The 15,960-nt window shown below is 42.8% G+C and overlaps 1 protein-coding gene across 2 annotated transcripts in view; it reads left to right on the top strand.

Moving 5' to 3' along the window:
- Positions 1 to 15,960, top strand: part of LOC140363112 (suppressor of tumorigenicity 14 protein-like) — a 36,345-nt gene that overhangs the window by 11,968 nt on the left and 8,417 nt on the right. For both annotated transcript variants that reach the window (XM_072449449.1, XM_072449448.1), the window contains exons 3-4: positions 13,458 to 13,591; positions 14,093 to 14,163. In XM_072449449.1, coding sequence (XP_072305550.1) covers positions 13,458 to 13,591; positions 14,093 to 14,163 — 205 coding nt within the window. The remainder of the gene's footprint in view (positions 1 to 13,457; positions 13,592 to 14,092; positions 14,164 to 15,960) is intronic.

The raw sequence follows: 15,960 nt of genomic DNA, 5'->3' as shown, positions 1-15,960 counted from the left end.
TTTGACTGACACTTGTGTTCATTTGCACTGGATTGGCCATGTCGAATGTGTCGCCGTCTGTCAAGTTCTTTTTTAATTCAAGACACAATAAGGGCGCCATCTTTATCAAGTCGAAAGCGCAGAGTCGGAAGGCCGGCGGCCCGCGAGGGCCGTTGGATGCCGCTTGCGGCTTTAATTAGGCCCGAGCCCCAGCAGGGCGGAGGGCCTATTGCTCCCGCAACGCTGCCGAAGGCAGCGTTGCAACTGTCTTACCAAACATGCGGGCGCAGCCCGCATGTTTGGTGCCCCGTCGCCCCTGGCAAGTACAGTGAACTAGCCCATGCCGAAGGCATGGATCATGCATACTTACTCCTGCTATGACAGAAATAGTCAACAATTAGTGAATGGGCGTAGCCCATTCACTAATTGTTGACAACAGCAGCGCGAAGCGCTGCATTCCTCCAAAAACCCTCCTGGCATCGTCCCGTACGCGAGAATCCATGCCGCAGGCATGGGCCATGCTTGTATCTGCTCAAATCAATGGAAGTCTATGGGGAGTGGGCGGGGCATCTCGACGGAATAGGGACTGACGAGCGCGTAAGCGCTCGTAATGATGATTCCACCCCATGGCGGCATCGGGAAGGCTTAGAGCTTTCAAACGATGTATAATTTGTTGTTATAGTGAAAACGGCTATATTGTTTTTGCTAAAAATATTATTATTATTATTATTATTTTTCTTGTTCTTCTTCAGCGCTTTGAACTCTAATTTGACCCCCTGAACATGCTCAAAAACTCACCAAACTTTGCCCAAAATTCAAAATCGGCGAAAAATTTTGTTTTTTCTGGGCCATTTTTTTTTTCGTTAAAAAATGGCGCGACAGCGCCACCGACAAAAGTCAAAATACATTGCGCCTATGGGAGACGCCCCGAGGTCAACTTTGGTGTAAAGCTACGAAATTCGGGACACGCATTCCTCTCGTGAGGATAAACAAAAAAAATCATTGTGGCCACGCCCCCAAACTTACCCTATGGCCGCCATCTTCCTTTGAAAATGAAAACAAGCTGAGTTAGCCATTTTGTTTACGTCAAACTTTGACGAACTCCTCCTAGGGCGTTTTGCCCACCGACTTCAAAATCGGCGTACGTCCTCTGGACAAGTGGGGCATCTAAAGTTATTCAATTTTTTGAGATACCTTTTACGGTCTGTGTGCGGCGCAGCCGCAAAGTTGGACAACTTATTTTGGAATATTGCAGGTCTAAAAATTGCTCCCATTTGATCAAAACCAGTCCGATTAGGACCAAATTTGAATCAGTTGTTAAACTTTCTAGTTTGGACCAGTTTAGGCTGACAAAATTGAAATGGCAGTGATAGCGCCCCCTACAGAGTGACCTTTAAATTAACATTGAAGGTCAAAAATTAGTTTTACCAAAATTGTCTAAACTTTACCCAAAATTCTATTTTGCCGTCCCGATCACAAAAGCCAATCACAAAAATGCCTAAATTTTTACGCCGTAGTCGTAGCGATGACAGAAACCTCCCATGTTATCCCTATGGGAAAACCACAAAATCTCTCAAATTACCACATTTTTATGTTTTACACTTTAACGAAGTCCTCCTAGTGCGTTTTGCCCACCAACCTCAAAATCGGTGTACGTCCTCTAGACAAGTGGTGTATCTAAAGTTATCCAAATTTTAAGGATAACTTTTACGGTCTCTGTGCGACGGAGCCGCAAACGTTTCCCAGAATTCTGACTATTTGGCCTTCAGAGTGGCCTATAAACAATAGAGTTTTTCCAAATGACATGATATTTTGAACGAAATTCTAATTTGCCATCCTGATCATACAAGTATGAGAGCCAAAGTCATATTTTGTACGGCGTAACCGTAGCGTTGACAGAAACATCCCATGTTATCCTTATGGGAAAATCGTAGAATCGCTCAAATCACCACATTTTTACGCTTCACACTTTAACAAACTCCTCCTAGGGCGATTGTCCGATCAAGTTCATATTTGGAGAATATCATCTACACAAGCGGGGCATCAAAACTTACCCATATTTTGATTCTAAGTGCTACGGTCTCTGTGTGGCGGACCCGCAAATATATGTCAGAAATGGGAAAACAGCGAAATCTCTAAAATCACCACATTTTTACGCTTCACACTTTAACGAACTCCTCCTAGGCCGATTGCCCGATCAAGCTCATATTTGGGGAAAATCATCTACACAAACGGGGCATCAAAAGTTATCCATATTTTGATTTTAAGTGGTACGGTCTCTGTGCCGTGGAGCTGCAAATATACTGTCACAAATGGGAAAAACGCCAAATCCTTGAAATGTTCACATTTACGCTTCACACTTTAACAAACTCCTCCGTGGGCAATAGCTCGATCAAGCTTTACTTTGGGAAAAATCATCTACACAAGCGCGGCATCAAAAGTTATCCATATTTTTATTCCAAGTGCTACGGTCTCTGTGCGGCGGCGCAGCAAATTTGACTGACACTTGTGTTCATTTGCACTGGATTGGCCATGTCCAATGTGTCGCCGTCTGTCAAGTTCTTTTTTTATTCAACACACAATAAGGGCGCCATCTTTATCAAGTCAAAAGCGCAGAGTCGGAAGGCCGGCGGCCCGCGAGGGCCGTTGGATGCCGCTTGCGGCTTTAATTTTTCTTGTTCTTCTTCAGCGCTTTGAACTCTAATTTGACCCCCTGAACATGCTCAAAAACTCACCAAACTTTGCCCAAAATTCAGAATCGGCGAAAAATTAGATTTTTTCTGGGCCATTTTTTTTTTCGTCAAAAAATGGCGCGACAGCGCCACCGACAAAAGTCAAAATACATTGCGCCTATGGGAGACGCCCCGGGGTCAACTTTGGCGTAAAGCTACGAAATTCGGGACACGCATTCCTCTCGTGAGGACAAAAAAAAAATATTATTGTGGCCACGCCCCCAGACTTACCCCATCTTCCTTTGAAAATTAAAACACGCTGTGTTAGCCATTTTGTTCACGTCAAACTTTGACGAACTCCTCCTAGGGCGTTTTGCCCACCGACTTCAAAATCGGCGTACGTCCTCTGGACAAGTGGGGCATCTAAAGTTATCAAATTTTTTGAGATACCTTTTACGGTCTGTGTGCGGCGCAGCCGCAAAGTTGGACAATTTATTTTGGAATATTGCAGATCTAAAAATTGCTCCCATTTGATCAAAACCAGTCCGATTAGGACCAAATTTGAATTGAAGATTGTTGTTAAACTTTCTAGTTTGGACCAGTTTAGGCTGACAAAATTGAAATGGCCGCGATAGCGCCCCCTACAGAGTGACCTTTAAATTAACATTGAAGGTCAAAAATTCGTTTTACCAAAATTGTCTAAACTTTACCCAAAATTCTATTTTGCCGTCCCGATCACAAAAGCAAATCACAAAAATGCCTAAATTTTTACGGCGTAGTCGTAGCGATGACAGAAACCTCCCATGTTATCCCTATGGGAAAACCACAAAATCTCTCAAATTACCACATTTTTATGTTTTACACTTTAACGAAGTCCTCCTAGTGCGTTTTGCCCACCGACCTCAAAATCGGTGTACGTCCTCTAGACAAGTGGGGCATCTAAAGTTATCCAAATTTTAAGGATAACTTTTACGGTCTCTGTGCGACGGAGCCGCAAACGTTTCCCAAAATTCTGACTATTTGGCCTTCAGAGTGGCCTATAAACAATAGAGTTTTTCCAAATGACATGATATTTTGCACAAAATTCTAATTTGCCATCCTGATCATACAAGTATGAGAGCCAAAGTCATATTTTGTACGGCGTAACCGTAGCGATGACAGAAACATCCCATGTTATCCTTATGGGAAAATCGCAAAATCGCTCAAATCACCACATTTTTACGCTTCACACTTTAACAAACTCCTCCTAGGGCGATTGTCCGATCAAACTCATATTTGGGGACAATCATCTACACAAACGGGGCATCAAAAGTTATCCATATTTTGATTTTAAGTGCTACGGTCTCTGTGCCGTGGAGCTTCAAATATACTGTCACAAATGGGAAAAACGCCAAATCTTTGAAATGTTCACATTTGTGACTGACCGTGGCTAAACCAGTTACATGACATTTTGAGTTATTCTGAAAGTGTGAATTCAAAGCTTTCCAATGATGTCTCACTCATGTAGATCTGATAATATTTGAGTAAGTTGTGGTCATTTGAATGTATACAACTCTCAAACCCATTCACTGAGAAAACGGGGCTCAAAGTTTCTCACCGGAGTGAGCCCAGAGTCACAGGGGGCGGGGCTCATTTGCATCTCATTGAGATAAGCCCTCCCCCCTGTCACACTGACACCACCTTCCCCCTACAGCTGTCACTGAAGACTCAAGAGGAGTGTTGTTATTGATGGTAACTGGACTTGAATCAGAATTAGAAGTTACTATATTAAAATGGAAATACTTGGATTACAAAAGGCCCTGAATAGAATCAAAGAATCAGAATCAGAATAGGGTTCATTGCATTTGTCGATAAACATAATTCACAGGTGACCAACAATGGTGCACTGAATGATTCAACACAAACAACAAAAGATAAGATAAGATAGCCTTTAATGTTACAACGCAAGGACTGTCCGGGAAAGGACAGTAACCTATAGGAAGTTTAAAAAACACTCTTAATAGAAGAACTCTTATAAACAGATGCCAGGGCCAGGTATACGAACTGCAACGGGTCCATGGCTTTGAATATATGAAATATGAGATATGAGATAATAGATATGATATGTACACCACCAGAGTCCAATTACATCAGAGATCACATCCTCATCCTCTTCTTCGTCTGTGCACTCTTCTGTGCTGTGACTCTCGGCTCTTGGCATCAAAGCTGTAAACAAATAACAGGACATTTAAGAAATGGCTAACTATTTCACATAAAACACTCATTAACTATTTATTTTTTTTAACACAATGTGAGAGTTTCAATATAAATACCTGAGGTGCTGCTCTTGATCTTTGGAAGCCGTCTGAAGAAGGGACACAGATGCTTCTGCCAGTCCAAGTTCTAGACAAACACTTTGCCATCCGCCGTTCCAACAAGCTGTGGAATATTGAAGTGAGACGTTGGCGGTGAGGGTCCGAAAGACAGCACATTAGATTCTGTTGTAGAGATCTGTGCGTGGCCTGCAGCTTCTGATGTGTGGGAGAAGCTGTTTCCACAGTGATCTGAAGCTTGATGTACAAACTGCAGGCTCACCTGAAAAACAGATGTTACTTATGGTTAATTATACTCTAATCATTAAAACATGAAAATCACCAAAATAATGTTTTACACTTACCACGCTCCTTAGCAGACTTCACGTAGAGACAGGTCATGTCAGTCAGGGTGTCTTTGCCAATTCTGAAAAGGGGGATAAAAGGATTAGGGTTAACAGTAATATGGGAATAACACGCTTCACAGATAACAGTTCACATTGTGACGTTAACGGTGTAAGATGCAAACGCGGAGATATTGGGACATCTGCCCTCGGCTAGCGGGGCTAGCTAGCTCACTTGAGATAACACTGCTCGTAAAAGCAAAACACTTGCAGAACAGCACACCAAAACATAAACATACACTCGAGTTTAAAACCGCGCACATTAAAGTGATTAAAAGCGGGTGTTTTAGTCGCAAAGCTTACCTGGTTCAGCCGTCCTGTTGTCTCTCCCAACACCGTGCACAGAGAGACACACAGGAAGCTGATAATGGCCAGGCAAGCGCGTGATTGGTTCGAGTGACGCAGTGCGTGCGTGACGTGCAACATAAGTAAGCCACGTGACCAGAAGTGGTATCTGGAGTTGTAGTTTTTTTCTCTTCCCACACCGAAAAATAACCCGATAACATAGCAAAGTTTAGCTTACAACTTAGCTCCGAATAGCTGCGTTTAGCTCCAGGCTGTGGCGCTAACAACCGGTTTAGCACCATAAAATACACACAAAGCACGACCCACACAACCCACGGGCCAACCCACGCCGAAAAATAACCCGATAACATAGCAAAGTTTAGCTTACAACTTAGCTCCGAATAGCTGCGTTTAGCTCCGGGCCTAACAGCCGGTTTAGCACGATAAAACAGACACAAAGCACGACCCACACAACCCACGGGCCAACCCACGCCGAAAAATAATCAGATAACATGGTGATAACAGCAAGTAGTCACATTAAGCCCGTATTGCAGAGTGCACTGAAGCAACATGTTAGCTTAGCATTAGCTCCACCGGAGCAGACAAGTAAGATTCTAAAGTGATCACGAGACTGCCTTAAAACACAGCGTTAAAGCAATAATTTAGTAGTAAAGTAAAAGTGTACCTGAGTAAACATTTCCGTTGCAATGTAGTCCAGGAAATGTAAGCTCTGAAGACTGTGCTCTGCAGACGGTCTGGAGTAATGAGCACGGAGCAGGCAGCTGGCCATGCGGATCACAGCTGATTGGTGGAAAATGTAAACAATACGTTGGCTAGAAAAAGGTGACGCCCCCCAGGAGAGCAGGAAAAAGACCCGAAAACTCCACATTTTTAACAGCTTAATGTATACGTTTAAGACAACCAATAGTGTTATCTGAAGCACACAGGGGCTTATTCATAACTTCAACTAGCACATTCTGCAAAAAAATGAAAATCACACATTTGGGGGAAAAAAAGTAAAATGCTGTTTTTCTCAGTTTCACCGAGGCCGACATGGTCCGACAATTGCGGCGGCGGGGCACATTTACGCTTCACACTTTAACAAACTCCTCCTAGTGCGTTTGGCCCACCGATCTCAAAATCGGTGTACCTCCTCTAGACAAGTGGGGCATCTAAAGTTATTCAAATTTTATGGATAACATTTACGGTCTCTGTGCAGCTGAGCCGCAAACTTTTCGCAGAATTTGAACTATTTGGCCTTCAGAGTGGCCTATAAACAAGAGTTTTTCCAAATGACATGACATTTTGCACACAATTCTCATTTGCCATCCCCAAATTAAAAGCATGGGAGCCAAAGTCATATTTGGTAAAGCGTAGCCGTAGCGATGACGGAAACATCCCATGTTATCCCAATGGGGAAACCGCAAAATCTCTAAAATGACCACATTTTTACGCTTCACACTTTAACAAACTCCTCCTAGGGCGAATACCCGATCAAGTTCATATTTGGGGAGAATCATCTACACAAGGGGGGCATCAGAAGTTATCCATATTTTCATTTTAAGTACTAGGGTCTCTGTGCGGTAGAGCCGCAAATATATGTCACAAATGGGAAAAACGCCAAATCCTTGAAATGTTAACATTTATGCTTCACACTTTAATGAACTCCTCTGTGGGCAATAGCTCGATCAAGCTCATATTTTCGGAAAATAATCTACACAAGCGGAGCATCAAAAGTTATCCATATTTTTATTCCAAGTGTCACGGTCTCTGTGCGCTGGAGCTGCACATTTGACCAACATTTGTGTTCATTTGCACTGGTTAAGCACAGCATTGTACATGTACAATGTGTCGCTGTCTTAGTTCTTAGACAATTGCGTTAGCGCCAACTCTGTAAAATGCAGAGAGCAGAGTCGGAAGGCCGGCGGCCCACGAGGGCCGTTGGATGCCGCTTGCGGCTTTAATTCTTCTTTCTTCTTTCTTTCTTCTCGGGACCAACCCCCCTATTTTTCACCCAGTGAACATTGACGAAAAGTCACATAAAATTGCACACCTCTAAAAATCGTGCCTCTCTACATTCTGGCTATTTCCCTTTTCTAAAATAAAAAAAAAATTGGCGCGTCAGCGCCCCCAAATGTACCAAAAATGCATTGAGAGATGGGAAATGACCCAAAAAAAATCTGATCGTAGAATCATGAAATTTGGCGCAGAGGTAGATGGTGACAAGAGAAGTAAAAAATATTATTACGGCAACGCCGTCCGCCCAACCAAATGTCGGCCATATTGCTTCAAAAATGGCTAAACATGATTTTGGAGTTTTTCCAAACGTCGTACTTTTACGAACTCCTCCCAGGGCGTTGGCCCTAAAAAGCTGAAATTTGGTGAAAATGCTACTGAGGAGTGGGACATCAAAAGTTATCCAAATTACATTGATACCTGTCATGGTCTCCCGCAAACTGTAGCAAGAATTTCAGAAATCTCCCAAATTTAACATTTCTGCCGTTTGCGCAGATAAAGTCCGAATTGCGTCAAATTAGAATCAGTTGTTAAACTCTTTGCCCTAAACCTACTTGAAGTGAAATAAATTAATTTGGAGCCACAGCGCCCCCTACAGATTTTATATGGAGGTTAAATATTTAGTTTTGCGAAATTATATGAAATTTGACACACAACTCAATTTTAGAATCCCCATCAAAAAAGTCAATGAGACCCATGTCATAATTGTTATGGCGTTGCCGTAACGATGACCGAAACCTTCCATGTTATTCCAATGGGGAAATCGCCAGAACATGTTTACACTTTAGACTTTCACCAACTCCTCTTAGGGCGTCAGCCCTATTAACCTGAAATTTGGTGAGACTCATCTTCAGGGGTGGACCATCAAAAGTTATCCACATTTTTATTCAAAGAGTCACAGTGTCTGTGCGGCAAAGCCGCACATTTTGACAAGAATTCAAAATAAGATTGCTTTTTGATGGTAAAACAAAGGGGAGAAGATGTGACAGCGTCACAGATTCAGCAGTAGGCGTAATAAAAGGACAATTGGGGCGCGTTAGCGCCCCCTCCTCTTACGGCGTGGCGGCAGCGTAGCGAGGGCCGATCATTGCCGCTTGCGGCTATATTTTTTATTATTTTTCTTGTTCTTCTGCTTTTTGAGCTCTAATTTGACCCCCTGAACATGCTCAAAAACTCACCAAACTTTGCCCAAAATTCAGAATCGGCGAAAAATTTTGTTTTTTCTGGGCCATTTTTTTTTCCGTTAAAAAATGGCGCGACAGCGCCACCGACAAAAGTCAAAATACATTGCGCCTATGGGAGACGCCCCGAGGTCAACTTTGGCGTAAAGCTACGAAATTCGGGACACGCATTCCTCTCGTGAGGACAAAAAAAAATAAATATTGTGGCCACGCCCCCAGACTTACCCTATGGCCGCCATCTTCCTTTGAAAATGAAAACACGCTGTATTAGCCATTTTGTTCACGTCAAACTTTGACGAACTCCTCCTAGGGCGTTTTGCCCACCGACTTCAAAATCGGCGTACGTCCTCTGGACAAGTGGGGCATCTAAAGTTATCCAATTTTTTGAGATACCTTTACCGGTCTGTGTGCGGCGCAGCCGCAAAGTTGAACAACTTATTTTGGAATATTGCAGATCTAAAAATTGCTCCCATTTGATCAAAACGAGTCCGATTAGGACCAAATTTGAATCAGTTGTTAAACTTTCAAGTTTGGACCAGTTTAGCATGACAAAATTGAAATGGGCGCGATAGCGCCCCCTACAGAGTTGCCTTTGAGTGAACATTGATGGACAAAAACTGGTTTTACACAAATGTTCTAAACTTTGCCCAAAATTCTATTTTGGGGTCCCGAGCAAAAGGCCAATCAAACTTATGCCTTAATTTTTACGGCGTAGTCGTAGCGATGACATAAACCTCCCATGTTATCCCTATGGGAAAACCGCTAAATCTCTCGAATATCCACATTTTTCTGTTTCACACTTTCACACGAACTCCTCCTAGGGCGTTTTGCCCACCGACCTCAAAATCGGTGTACGTCCTCTAGACAAGTGGGGCATCTAAAGTTATCCAAATTTTAAGGATAACTTTTACGGTCTCTGTGCGACGGAGCCGCAAACGTTTCCCAGAATTCCGACAATTTGGCCTTCAGAGTGGCCTATAAACAATAGAGTTTTTCCAAATGACATGATATTTTGCACAAAATTCTAATTTGCCATCCTGATCATAAAAGTATGAGAGCCAAAGTCATATTTTGTACGGCGTAACCGTAGCGATGACAGAAACAACCCATGTTATCCTTATGGGAAAATCGTAGAATCGCTCAAATCACCACATTTTTACGCTTCACACTTTAACGAACTCCTCCTAGGGTGATTGTCCGATCAAACTCATATTTGGGGAATATAATCTACACAAGCGGGGCATCAAAAGTTGTCCATATTTTGATTTTAAGTGCTACGGTCTCTGTGTGGCGGACCCGCAAATATATGTCAGAAATGGGAAAACAGCGAAATCTCTGAAATGTTCACATTTACGCTTCACACTTTAACAAACTCCTCCGTGGGCAATAGCTCGATCAAGTTCATATTTGGGGAAAATCATCTACACAAGCGGGGCATCAAAAGTTATCCATATTTTTATTCCAAGTGCTACGGTCTCTGTGCGGCGGCGCAGCAAATTTGACTGACACTTGTGTTGATTTGCACTGGATTGGCCATGTCCAATGTGTCGCCGTCTGTCAAGTTCTTTTTTAATTCAACACACAATAAGGGCCCCATCTTTATCAAGTCGAAAGCGCAGAGTGGGAAGGCCGGCGGCCCGCGAGGGCCGTTGGATGCCGCTTGCGGCTTTAATTTTTATTATTTTTCTTGTTCTTCTGCTTTTTGAGCTCTAATTTGACCCCCTGAACATGCTCAAAAACTCACCAAACTTTACCCAAAATTCAAAATCGGCGAAAAATTTAGTTTTTTCTGGGCCATTTTTTTTTTCGTTAAAAAATGGCGCGACAGCGCCACCGACAAAAGTCAAAATACATTGCGCCTATGGGAGACGCCCCGAGGTCAACTTTGTCGTAGAGCTACGAAATTCGGAACACGCATTCCTCTTGTGAGGACAAAAAACAAATATTATTGTGGCCACGCCCCCAGAATTACCCTATGCCCGCCATCTTCCTTTGAAAATGAAAACACGCTGTGTTAGCCATTTTGTTCACGTCAAACTTTGACGAACTCCTCCTAGGGCGTTTTGCCCACCGACTTCAAAATCGGCGGACGTCCTCTGGACAAGTGGGGCATCTAAAGTTATCCAATTTTTTGAGATACCTTTTACGGTCTGTGTGCGGCGCAGCCGCAAAGTTGGACAACTTATTTTGGGATATTGCAGATCTAAAAATTGTTCCCATTTGATCAAAACAAGTCCGATTAGGACCAAATTTGAATCAGTTGTTCAACTTTCTAGTTTGGACCAGTTTATGATGACAAAATTGAAATGGGCGCGATAGCGCCCCCTACAGAGTGACCTTTAAATTAACATTGAAGGTCAAAAATTAGTTTTACCAAAATTTTCTAAACTTTACCCAAAATTCTATTTTGGCGTCGCGATCAAAAAAGCCAATCAGACAAATGCCTTAATTTTTACGGCGTAGTCGTAGCGATGACATAAACCTCCCATGTTATCCCTATGGGAAAACCGCTAAATCTCTCGAATATCCACATTTTTATGTTTTACACTTTAACAAAGTCCTCCTAGTGCGTTTTGCCCACCGACCTCAAAATCGGTGTACGTCCTCTAGACAAGTGGGGCATCTAAAGTTATCCAAATTTTAAGGATAGCTTTTACGGTCTCTGTGCGACGGAGCCGCAAACGTTTCCCAGAATTCTGACTATTTGGCCTTCAGAGTGGCCTATAAACAATAGTTTTTCCAAATGACATGATATTTTGAACAAAATTCTAATTTGCCATCCTGATCACAAAAGTATGAGAGCCAAAGTCATATTTTGTACGGCGTAACCGTAGCGATGACAGAAACATCCCATGTTATCGTTATGGGAAAATCATAGAATTGCTCAAATCACCACATTTTTACGCTTCACACTTTAACGAACTCCTCCTAGGGCGATTGTCCGATCAAGTTCATATTTGGAGAATATCATCTACACAAGCGGGGCATCAAAACTTATCCATATTTTGATTCTAAGTGCTACGGTCTCTGTGTGGCGGACCCGCAAAAATATGTCAGAAATGGGAAAACAGCGAAATCTCTGAAATGTTCACATTTACGCTTCACACTTTAATGAACTCCTCTGTGGGCAATAGCTCGATCAAGCTCATATTTGGGGAAAATCATCTACACAAGCGGGGCATCAAAAGTTATCCATATTTTTATTCCAAGTGCTACGGTCTCTGTGCGGCGGCGCAGCAAATTTGACTGACACTTGTGTTCATTTGCACTGGATTGGCCATGTCCAATGTGTCGCCGTCTGTCAAGTTCTTTTTTTATTCAACACACAATAAGGGTGCCATCTTTATCAAGTCGAAAGCGCAGAGTCGGAAGGCCGGCGGCCCGCGAGGGCCGTTGGATGCCGCTTGCGGCTTTAATATTCTTTCTTCTTTCTTCTTCTCGGGACCAACCCCCCTATTTTTCACCCAGTGAACATTGACAAAAAGTCACAAAAATGTTCACACCTCTAAAAATCGTGCCTCTCTACATTCTGGCTATTTCCCTTTTCTAAAATAAAAAAAATTGGCGCGTCAGCGCCCCCAAATGTACCAAAAATGCATTGAGAGATGGGAAATGACCCAAAAAAAATCTGATCGTAGAATCATGAAATTTGGCGCCGAGGTAGATGGTGACAAGAGAAGTAAAAAATATTATTACGGCAACGCCGTCCGCCCAACCAAATGTCGGCCATATTGCTTCAAAAATGGCTAAACATGACTTCGGAGTTTTTCCAAACGTCGTACTTTTACGAACTCCTCCCAGGGCGTTGGCCCTAAAAAGCTGAAATTTGGTGAAAATGCTACTGAGGAGTGGGACATCAAAAGTTATCCAAATTACATTGATACCTCTCACGGTCTCTGTGCGGCGAAGCCGCAAACTGTAGCTAGAATTTCAGAAATCTCCCATATTTAAAATTTCTGCCGTTTGCGCAGATAAAGTCCGAATTGCGTCAAATTAGAATCAGTTGTTAAACTCTTTGCCCTAAACCTACTTGAAGTGAAATAAATTCATTTGGCGCAACAGCACCCCCTACAGATTTTATATGGAGGTTAAATGACTCAATTTCGGCATCCCCATCAAAAAAGTCAATGAGACCCATGTCATAATTGTTATGGCGTTGCCGTAACGATGACCGAAACCTTTCATGTTATTCCAATGGGGAAATCGCCAGAACATGTTTACACTTTAGACTTTCACAAACTCCTCTTAGGGCGTCAGCCCTATTAACATGAAATTTGGTGAGACTCATCTTCAGGACCATCAAAAGTTATCCACATTTTCATTCAAAGAGTCACGGTGTCTGTGCGGCAAAGCCGCACATTTTGCCAAGAATTCAAAATAAAATAGCTTTTTGATGGTAAAACAAAGGGGAGAAGATGTGACAGCGTCACAGATTCAGCAGTAGGCGTAATAAAAGGACAATTGGGGCGCGTTAGCGCCCCCTCCTCTTGCGGCGTGGCGGCGGTGTGGCGGCGGCGTGGCGAGGGCCGATCATTGCCGCTTGCGGCTATATTTTTTTATTGTTCTTGGAGGCTTTTGTCCTGGTAGTAATCGTCATTTGTGGTAATAATATGTTTCTCTCTCTTTCAGAACACAGTAAACCCGAAACCTCGCCCAGAGTCTACATGGGGTCTATGGAGATCCAGAACCAGCCCTTCCTCCAGGACTATGAAGAACCGGACAGCTCACGCTTCAAAGAGCTGTCCGCCCTGGTCCAAAAGCAGGTCTGCATCAGCTCTAAACCAAGTTATAACACATTTATCATGCTAAATATCACAATATGGGGAAAATCAACAAATCAAGATAATCTGTGAGATACATGCATTTAATAAAACTAAACAGTGCTCTTCTTTGCTCGTTGTCTGAACAGATCAAGTTTTATCCCAGCCATTTTCCTCTGATTCTCTTTTTTCACACATCAATTACATGGAATTTGTTTTTAAATGTCACTTTAATGCGCAGTTATGTCGATCGTTACACTTTACTAACACTGCCTGCTTCAATCATACAAGTGAGGCTGTTCGATATAGGAAGGGCGTCAGGCATAAGATAGTGCTCTGGAGCCCAAACACACGTTTAATGATGTATTGTCTCCTTTATGGCACATGCATTGAACCAAAAAAACAAAGAACTTAACTTAGTTTTCCCATAGCATGAAACTTTTGCCATAAAACATGATACAAACTGAACAGAACAGTATTTCATCCTTTTTCCCCCCAATTTAGCTCCAAATCATGTACAACGAGAACTCGGTGCTGGCCAAGTTCTTCACAGGATCCTCGGTGCAGGCGTTCAGGTACGACAGTCATTTCTATCTCCTCCTCTTCCTCTGCTCTTCATCTTCTGCTCTCACAACGTTTCAACAACACTGCTAAAACGTGCCAACATTCAAATGGGCCACGGTATCGCCCTCAGTCATGAGCTTTAACTAGGTGTGCGTTCCAAGTATTTTTTCCAAACGTTTCTGACAAGTGTGCACAGGCGTGAGATGTGACAGACACGAAACCAGTTCAAGAGCCGGCCTATAGTCAGTGTAAGGAGTGTCTGGGTGGAGTCCTGCCGTAACCTGTTATGCATAAATTGTCAGTCCGTCGTAAGAGTTTGATTTGTCAAAGGCTTTTGTTTCTGTGGATCACTGTATTCTCTTGTGTCGTCTGGACGCTTTTGGGTTCGATACAGATCCTCAAAAGTGGTTTTCAGATCACGCATAGAGCTCAGGCTGGTTCTGCTGATGGTTGGCTGCACTTGTATGCAGACGATGCACTTCTGTGTGTCGGGCGCCTTCTACTGCACAAGTGGTTCAAAATATTCAAAAAACAAATTGTGTTGATTTGAAATGGTTAATGAATTCAAGTAAAACACAATGTATCCTGTTCTCTGATGTCTCAAAAAAGTAGTATGTAATATGATTGAACGAGTATCCTAGTACAAATACTTTGGCATCTGGACTGATGATAAACTCTCCTTCGACAAACATACAAGAGCTGGCAAATAATCTTAAAGTGAGATTGTCATTCTTCTTTAGCAATAAAACACATTTTCCTCTTGATTATAGAAAACTGTTAATCCAGACGACATTTCTTTCAGTTCTAGATTATGGTGACATCATATATGCATTCTACAGGAACAGTCTTAAAACATCTGAACTCAGTTTATCATTCAGCTCTGAGGTTCAGCTCTAAGGTTCAGCTCTGAGGTTCAGCTCTAAGGTTCAGCTCTAAGGTTCAGCTCTGAGGTTCAGCTCTAATGTTCAGCTCTAAGGTTCAGCTCTGAGGTTCAGCTCTAAGGTTCAGCTCTAATGTTCAGCTCTAATGTTCAGCTCTAATGTTCAGCTCTGAGGTTCAGCTCTGAGGTTCAGCTCTAAGGTTCAGCTCTGAGGTTCAGCTCTGAGGTTCAGCTCTAAGGTTCAGCTCTAATGTTCAGCTCTAATGTTCAGCTCTGAGGTTCAGCTCTAAGGTTCAGCTCTAAGGTTCAGCTCTAATGTTCAGCTCTACGGTTCAGTTCTAATGTTCAGCTCTAAGGTTCAGCTCTAATGTTCAGCTCTAATATTCAGCTCTAAGGTTCAGCTCTAATGTTCAGCTCTACGGTTCAGTTCTAATGTTCAGCTCTAAGGTTCAGCTCTAATGTTCAGCTCTACGGTTCAGTTCTAATGTTCAGCTCTAAGGTTCAGCTCTAATGTTCAGCTCTAATGTTCAGCTCTGAGGTTCAGCTCTGAGGTTCAGCTCTAAGGTTCAGCTCTGAGGTTCAGCTCTAAGGTTCAGCTCTAATGTTCAGCTCTAATGTTCAGCTCTAATGTTCAGCTCTGAGGTTCAGCTCTGAGGTTCAGCTCTAAGGTTCAGCTCTGAGGTTCAGCTCTAAGGTTCAGCTCTAATGTTCAGCTCTAATGTTCAGCTCTGAGGTTCAGCTCTAAGGTTCAGCTCTAAGGTTCAGCTCTAATGTTCAGCTCTACGGTTCAGTTCTAATGTTCAGCTCTAAGGTTCAGCTCTAATGTTCAGCTCTAATGTTCAGCTCTAAGGTTCAGCTCTAATGTTCAGCTCTACGGTTCAGTTCTAATGTTCAGCTCTAAGGTTCAGCTCTAATGTTCAGCTCTACG

Source organism: Eucyclogobius newberryi, unplaced genomic scaffold (genome assembly GCF_026437365.1).
Source record: "Eucyclogobius newberryi isolate DKJ021-1_F unplaced genomic scaffold, fEucNew1.0.hap1 SCAF_17, whole genome shotgun sequence".
NCBI classification, from domain to species: Eukaryota; Metazoa; Chordata; class Actinopteri; order Gobiiformes; family Gobiidae; genus Eucyclogobius; species Eucyclogobius newberryi.
The sequence above is the reverse complement of the archived record's forward strand: the minus strand, read 5'-3'. Positions and strand labels throughout refer to the sequence as shown.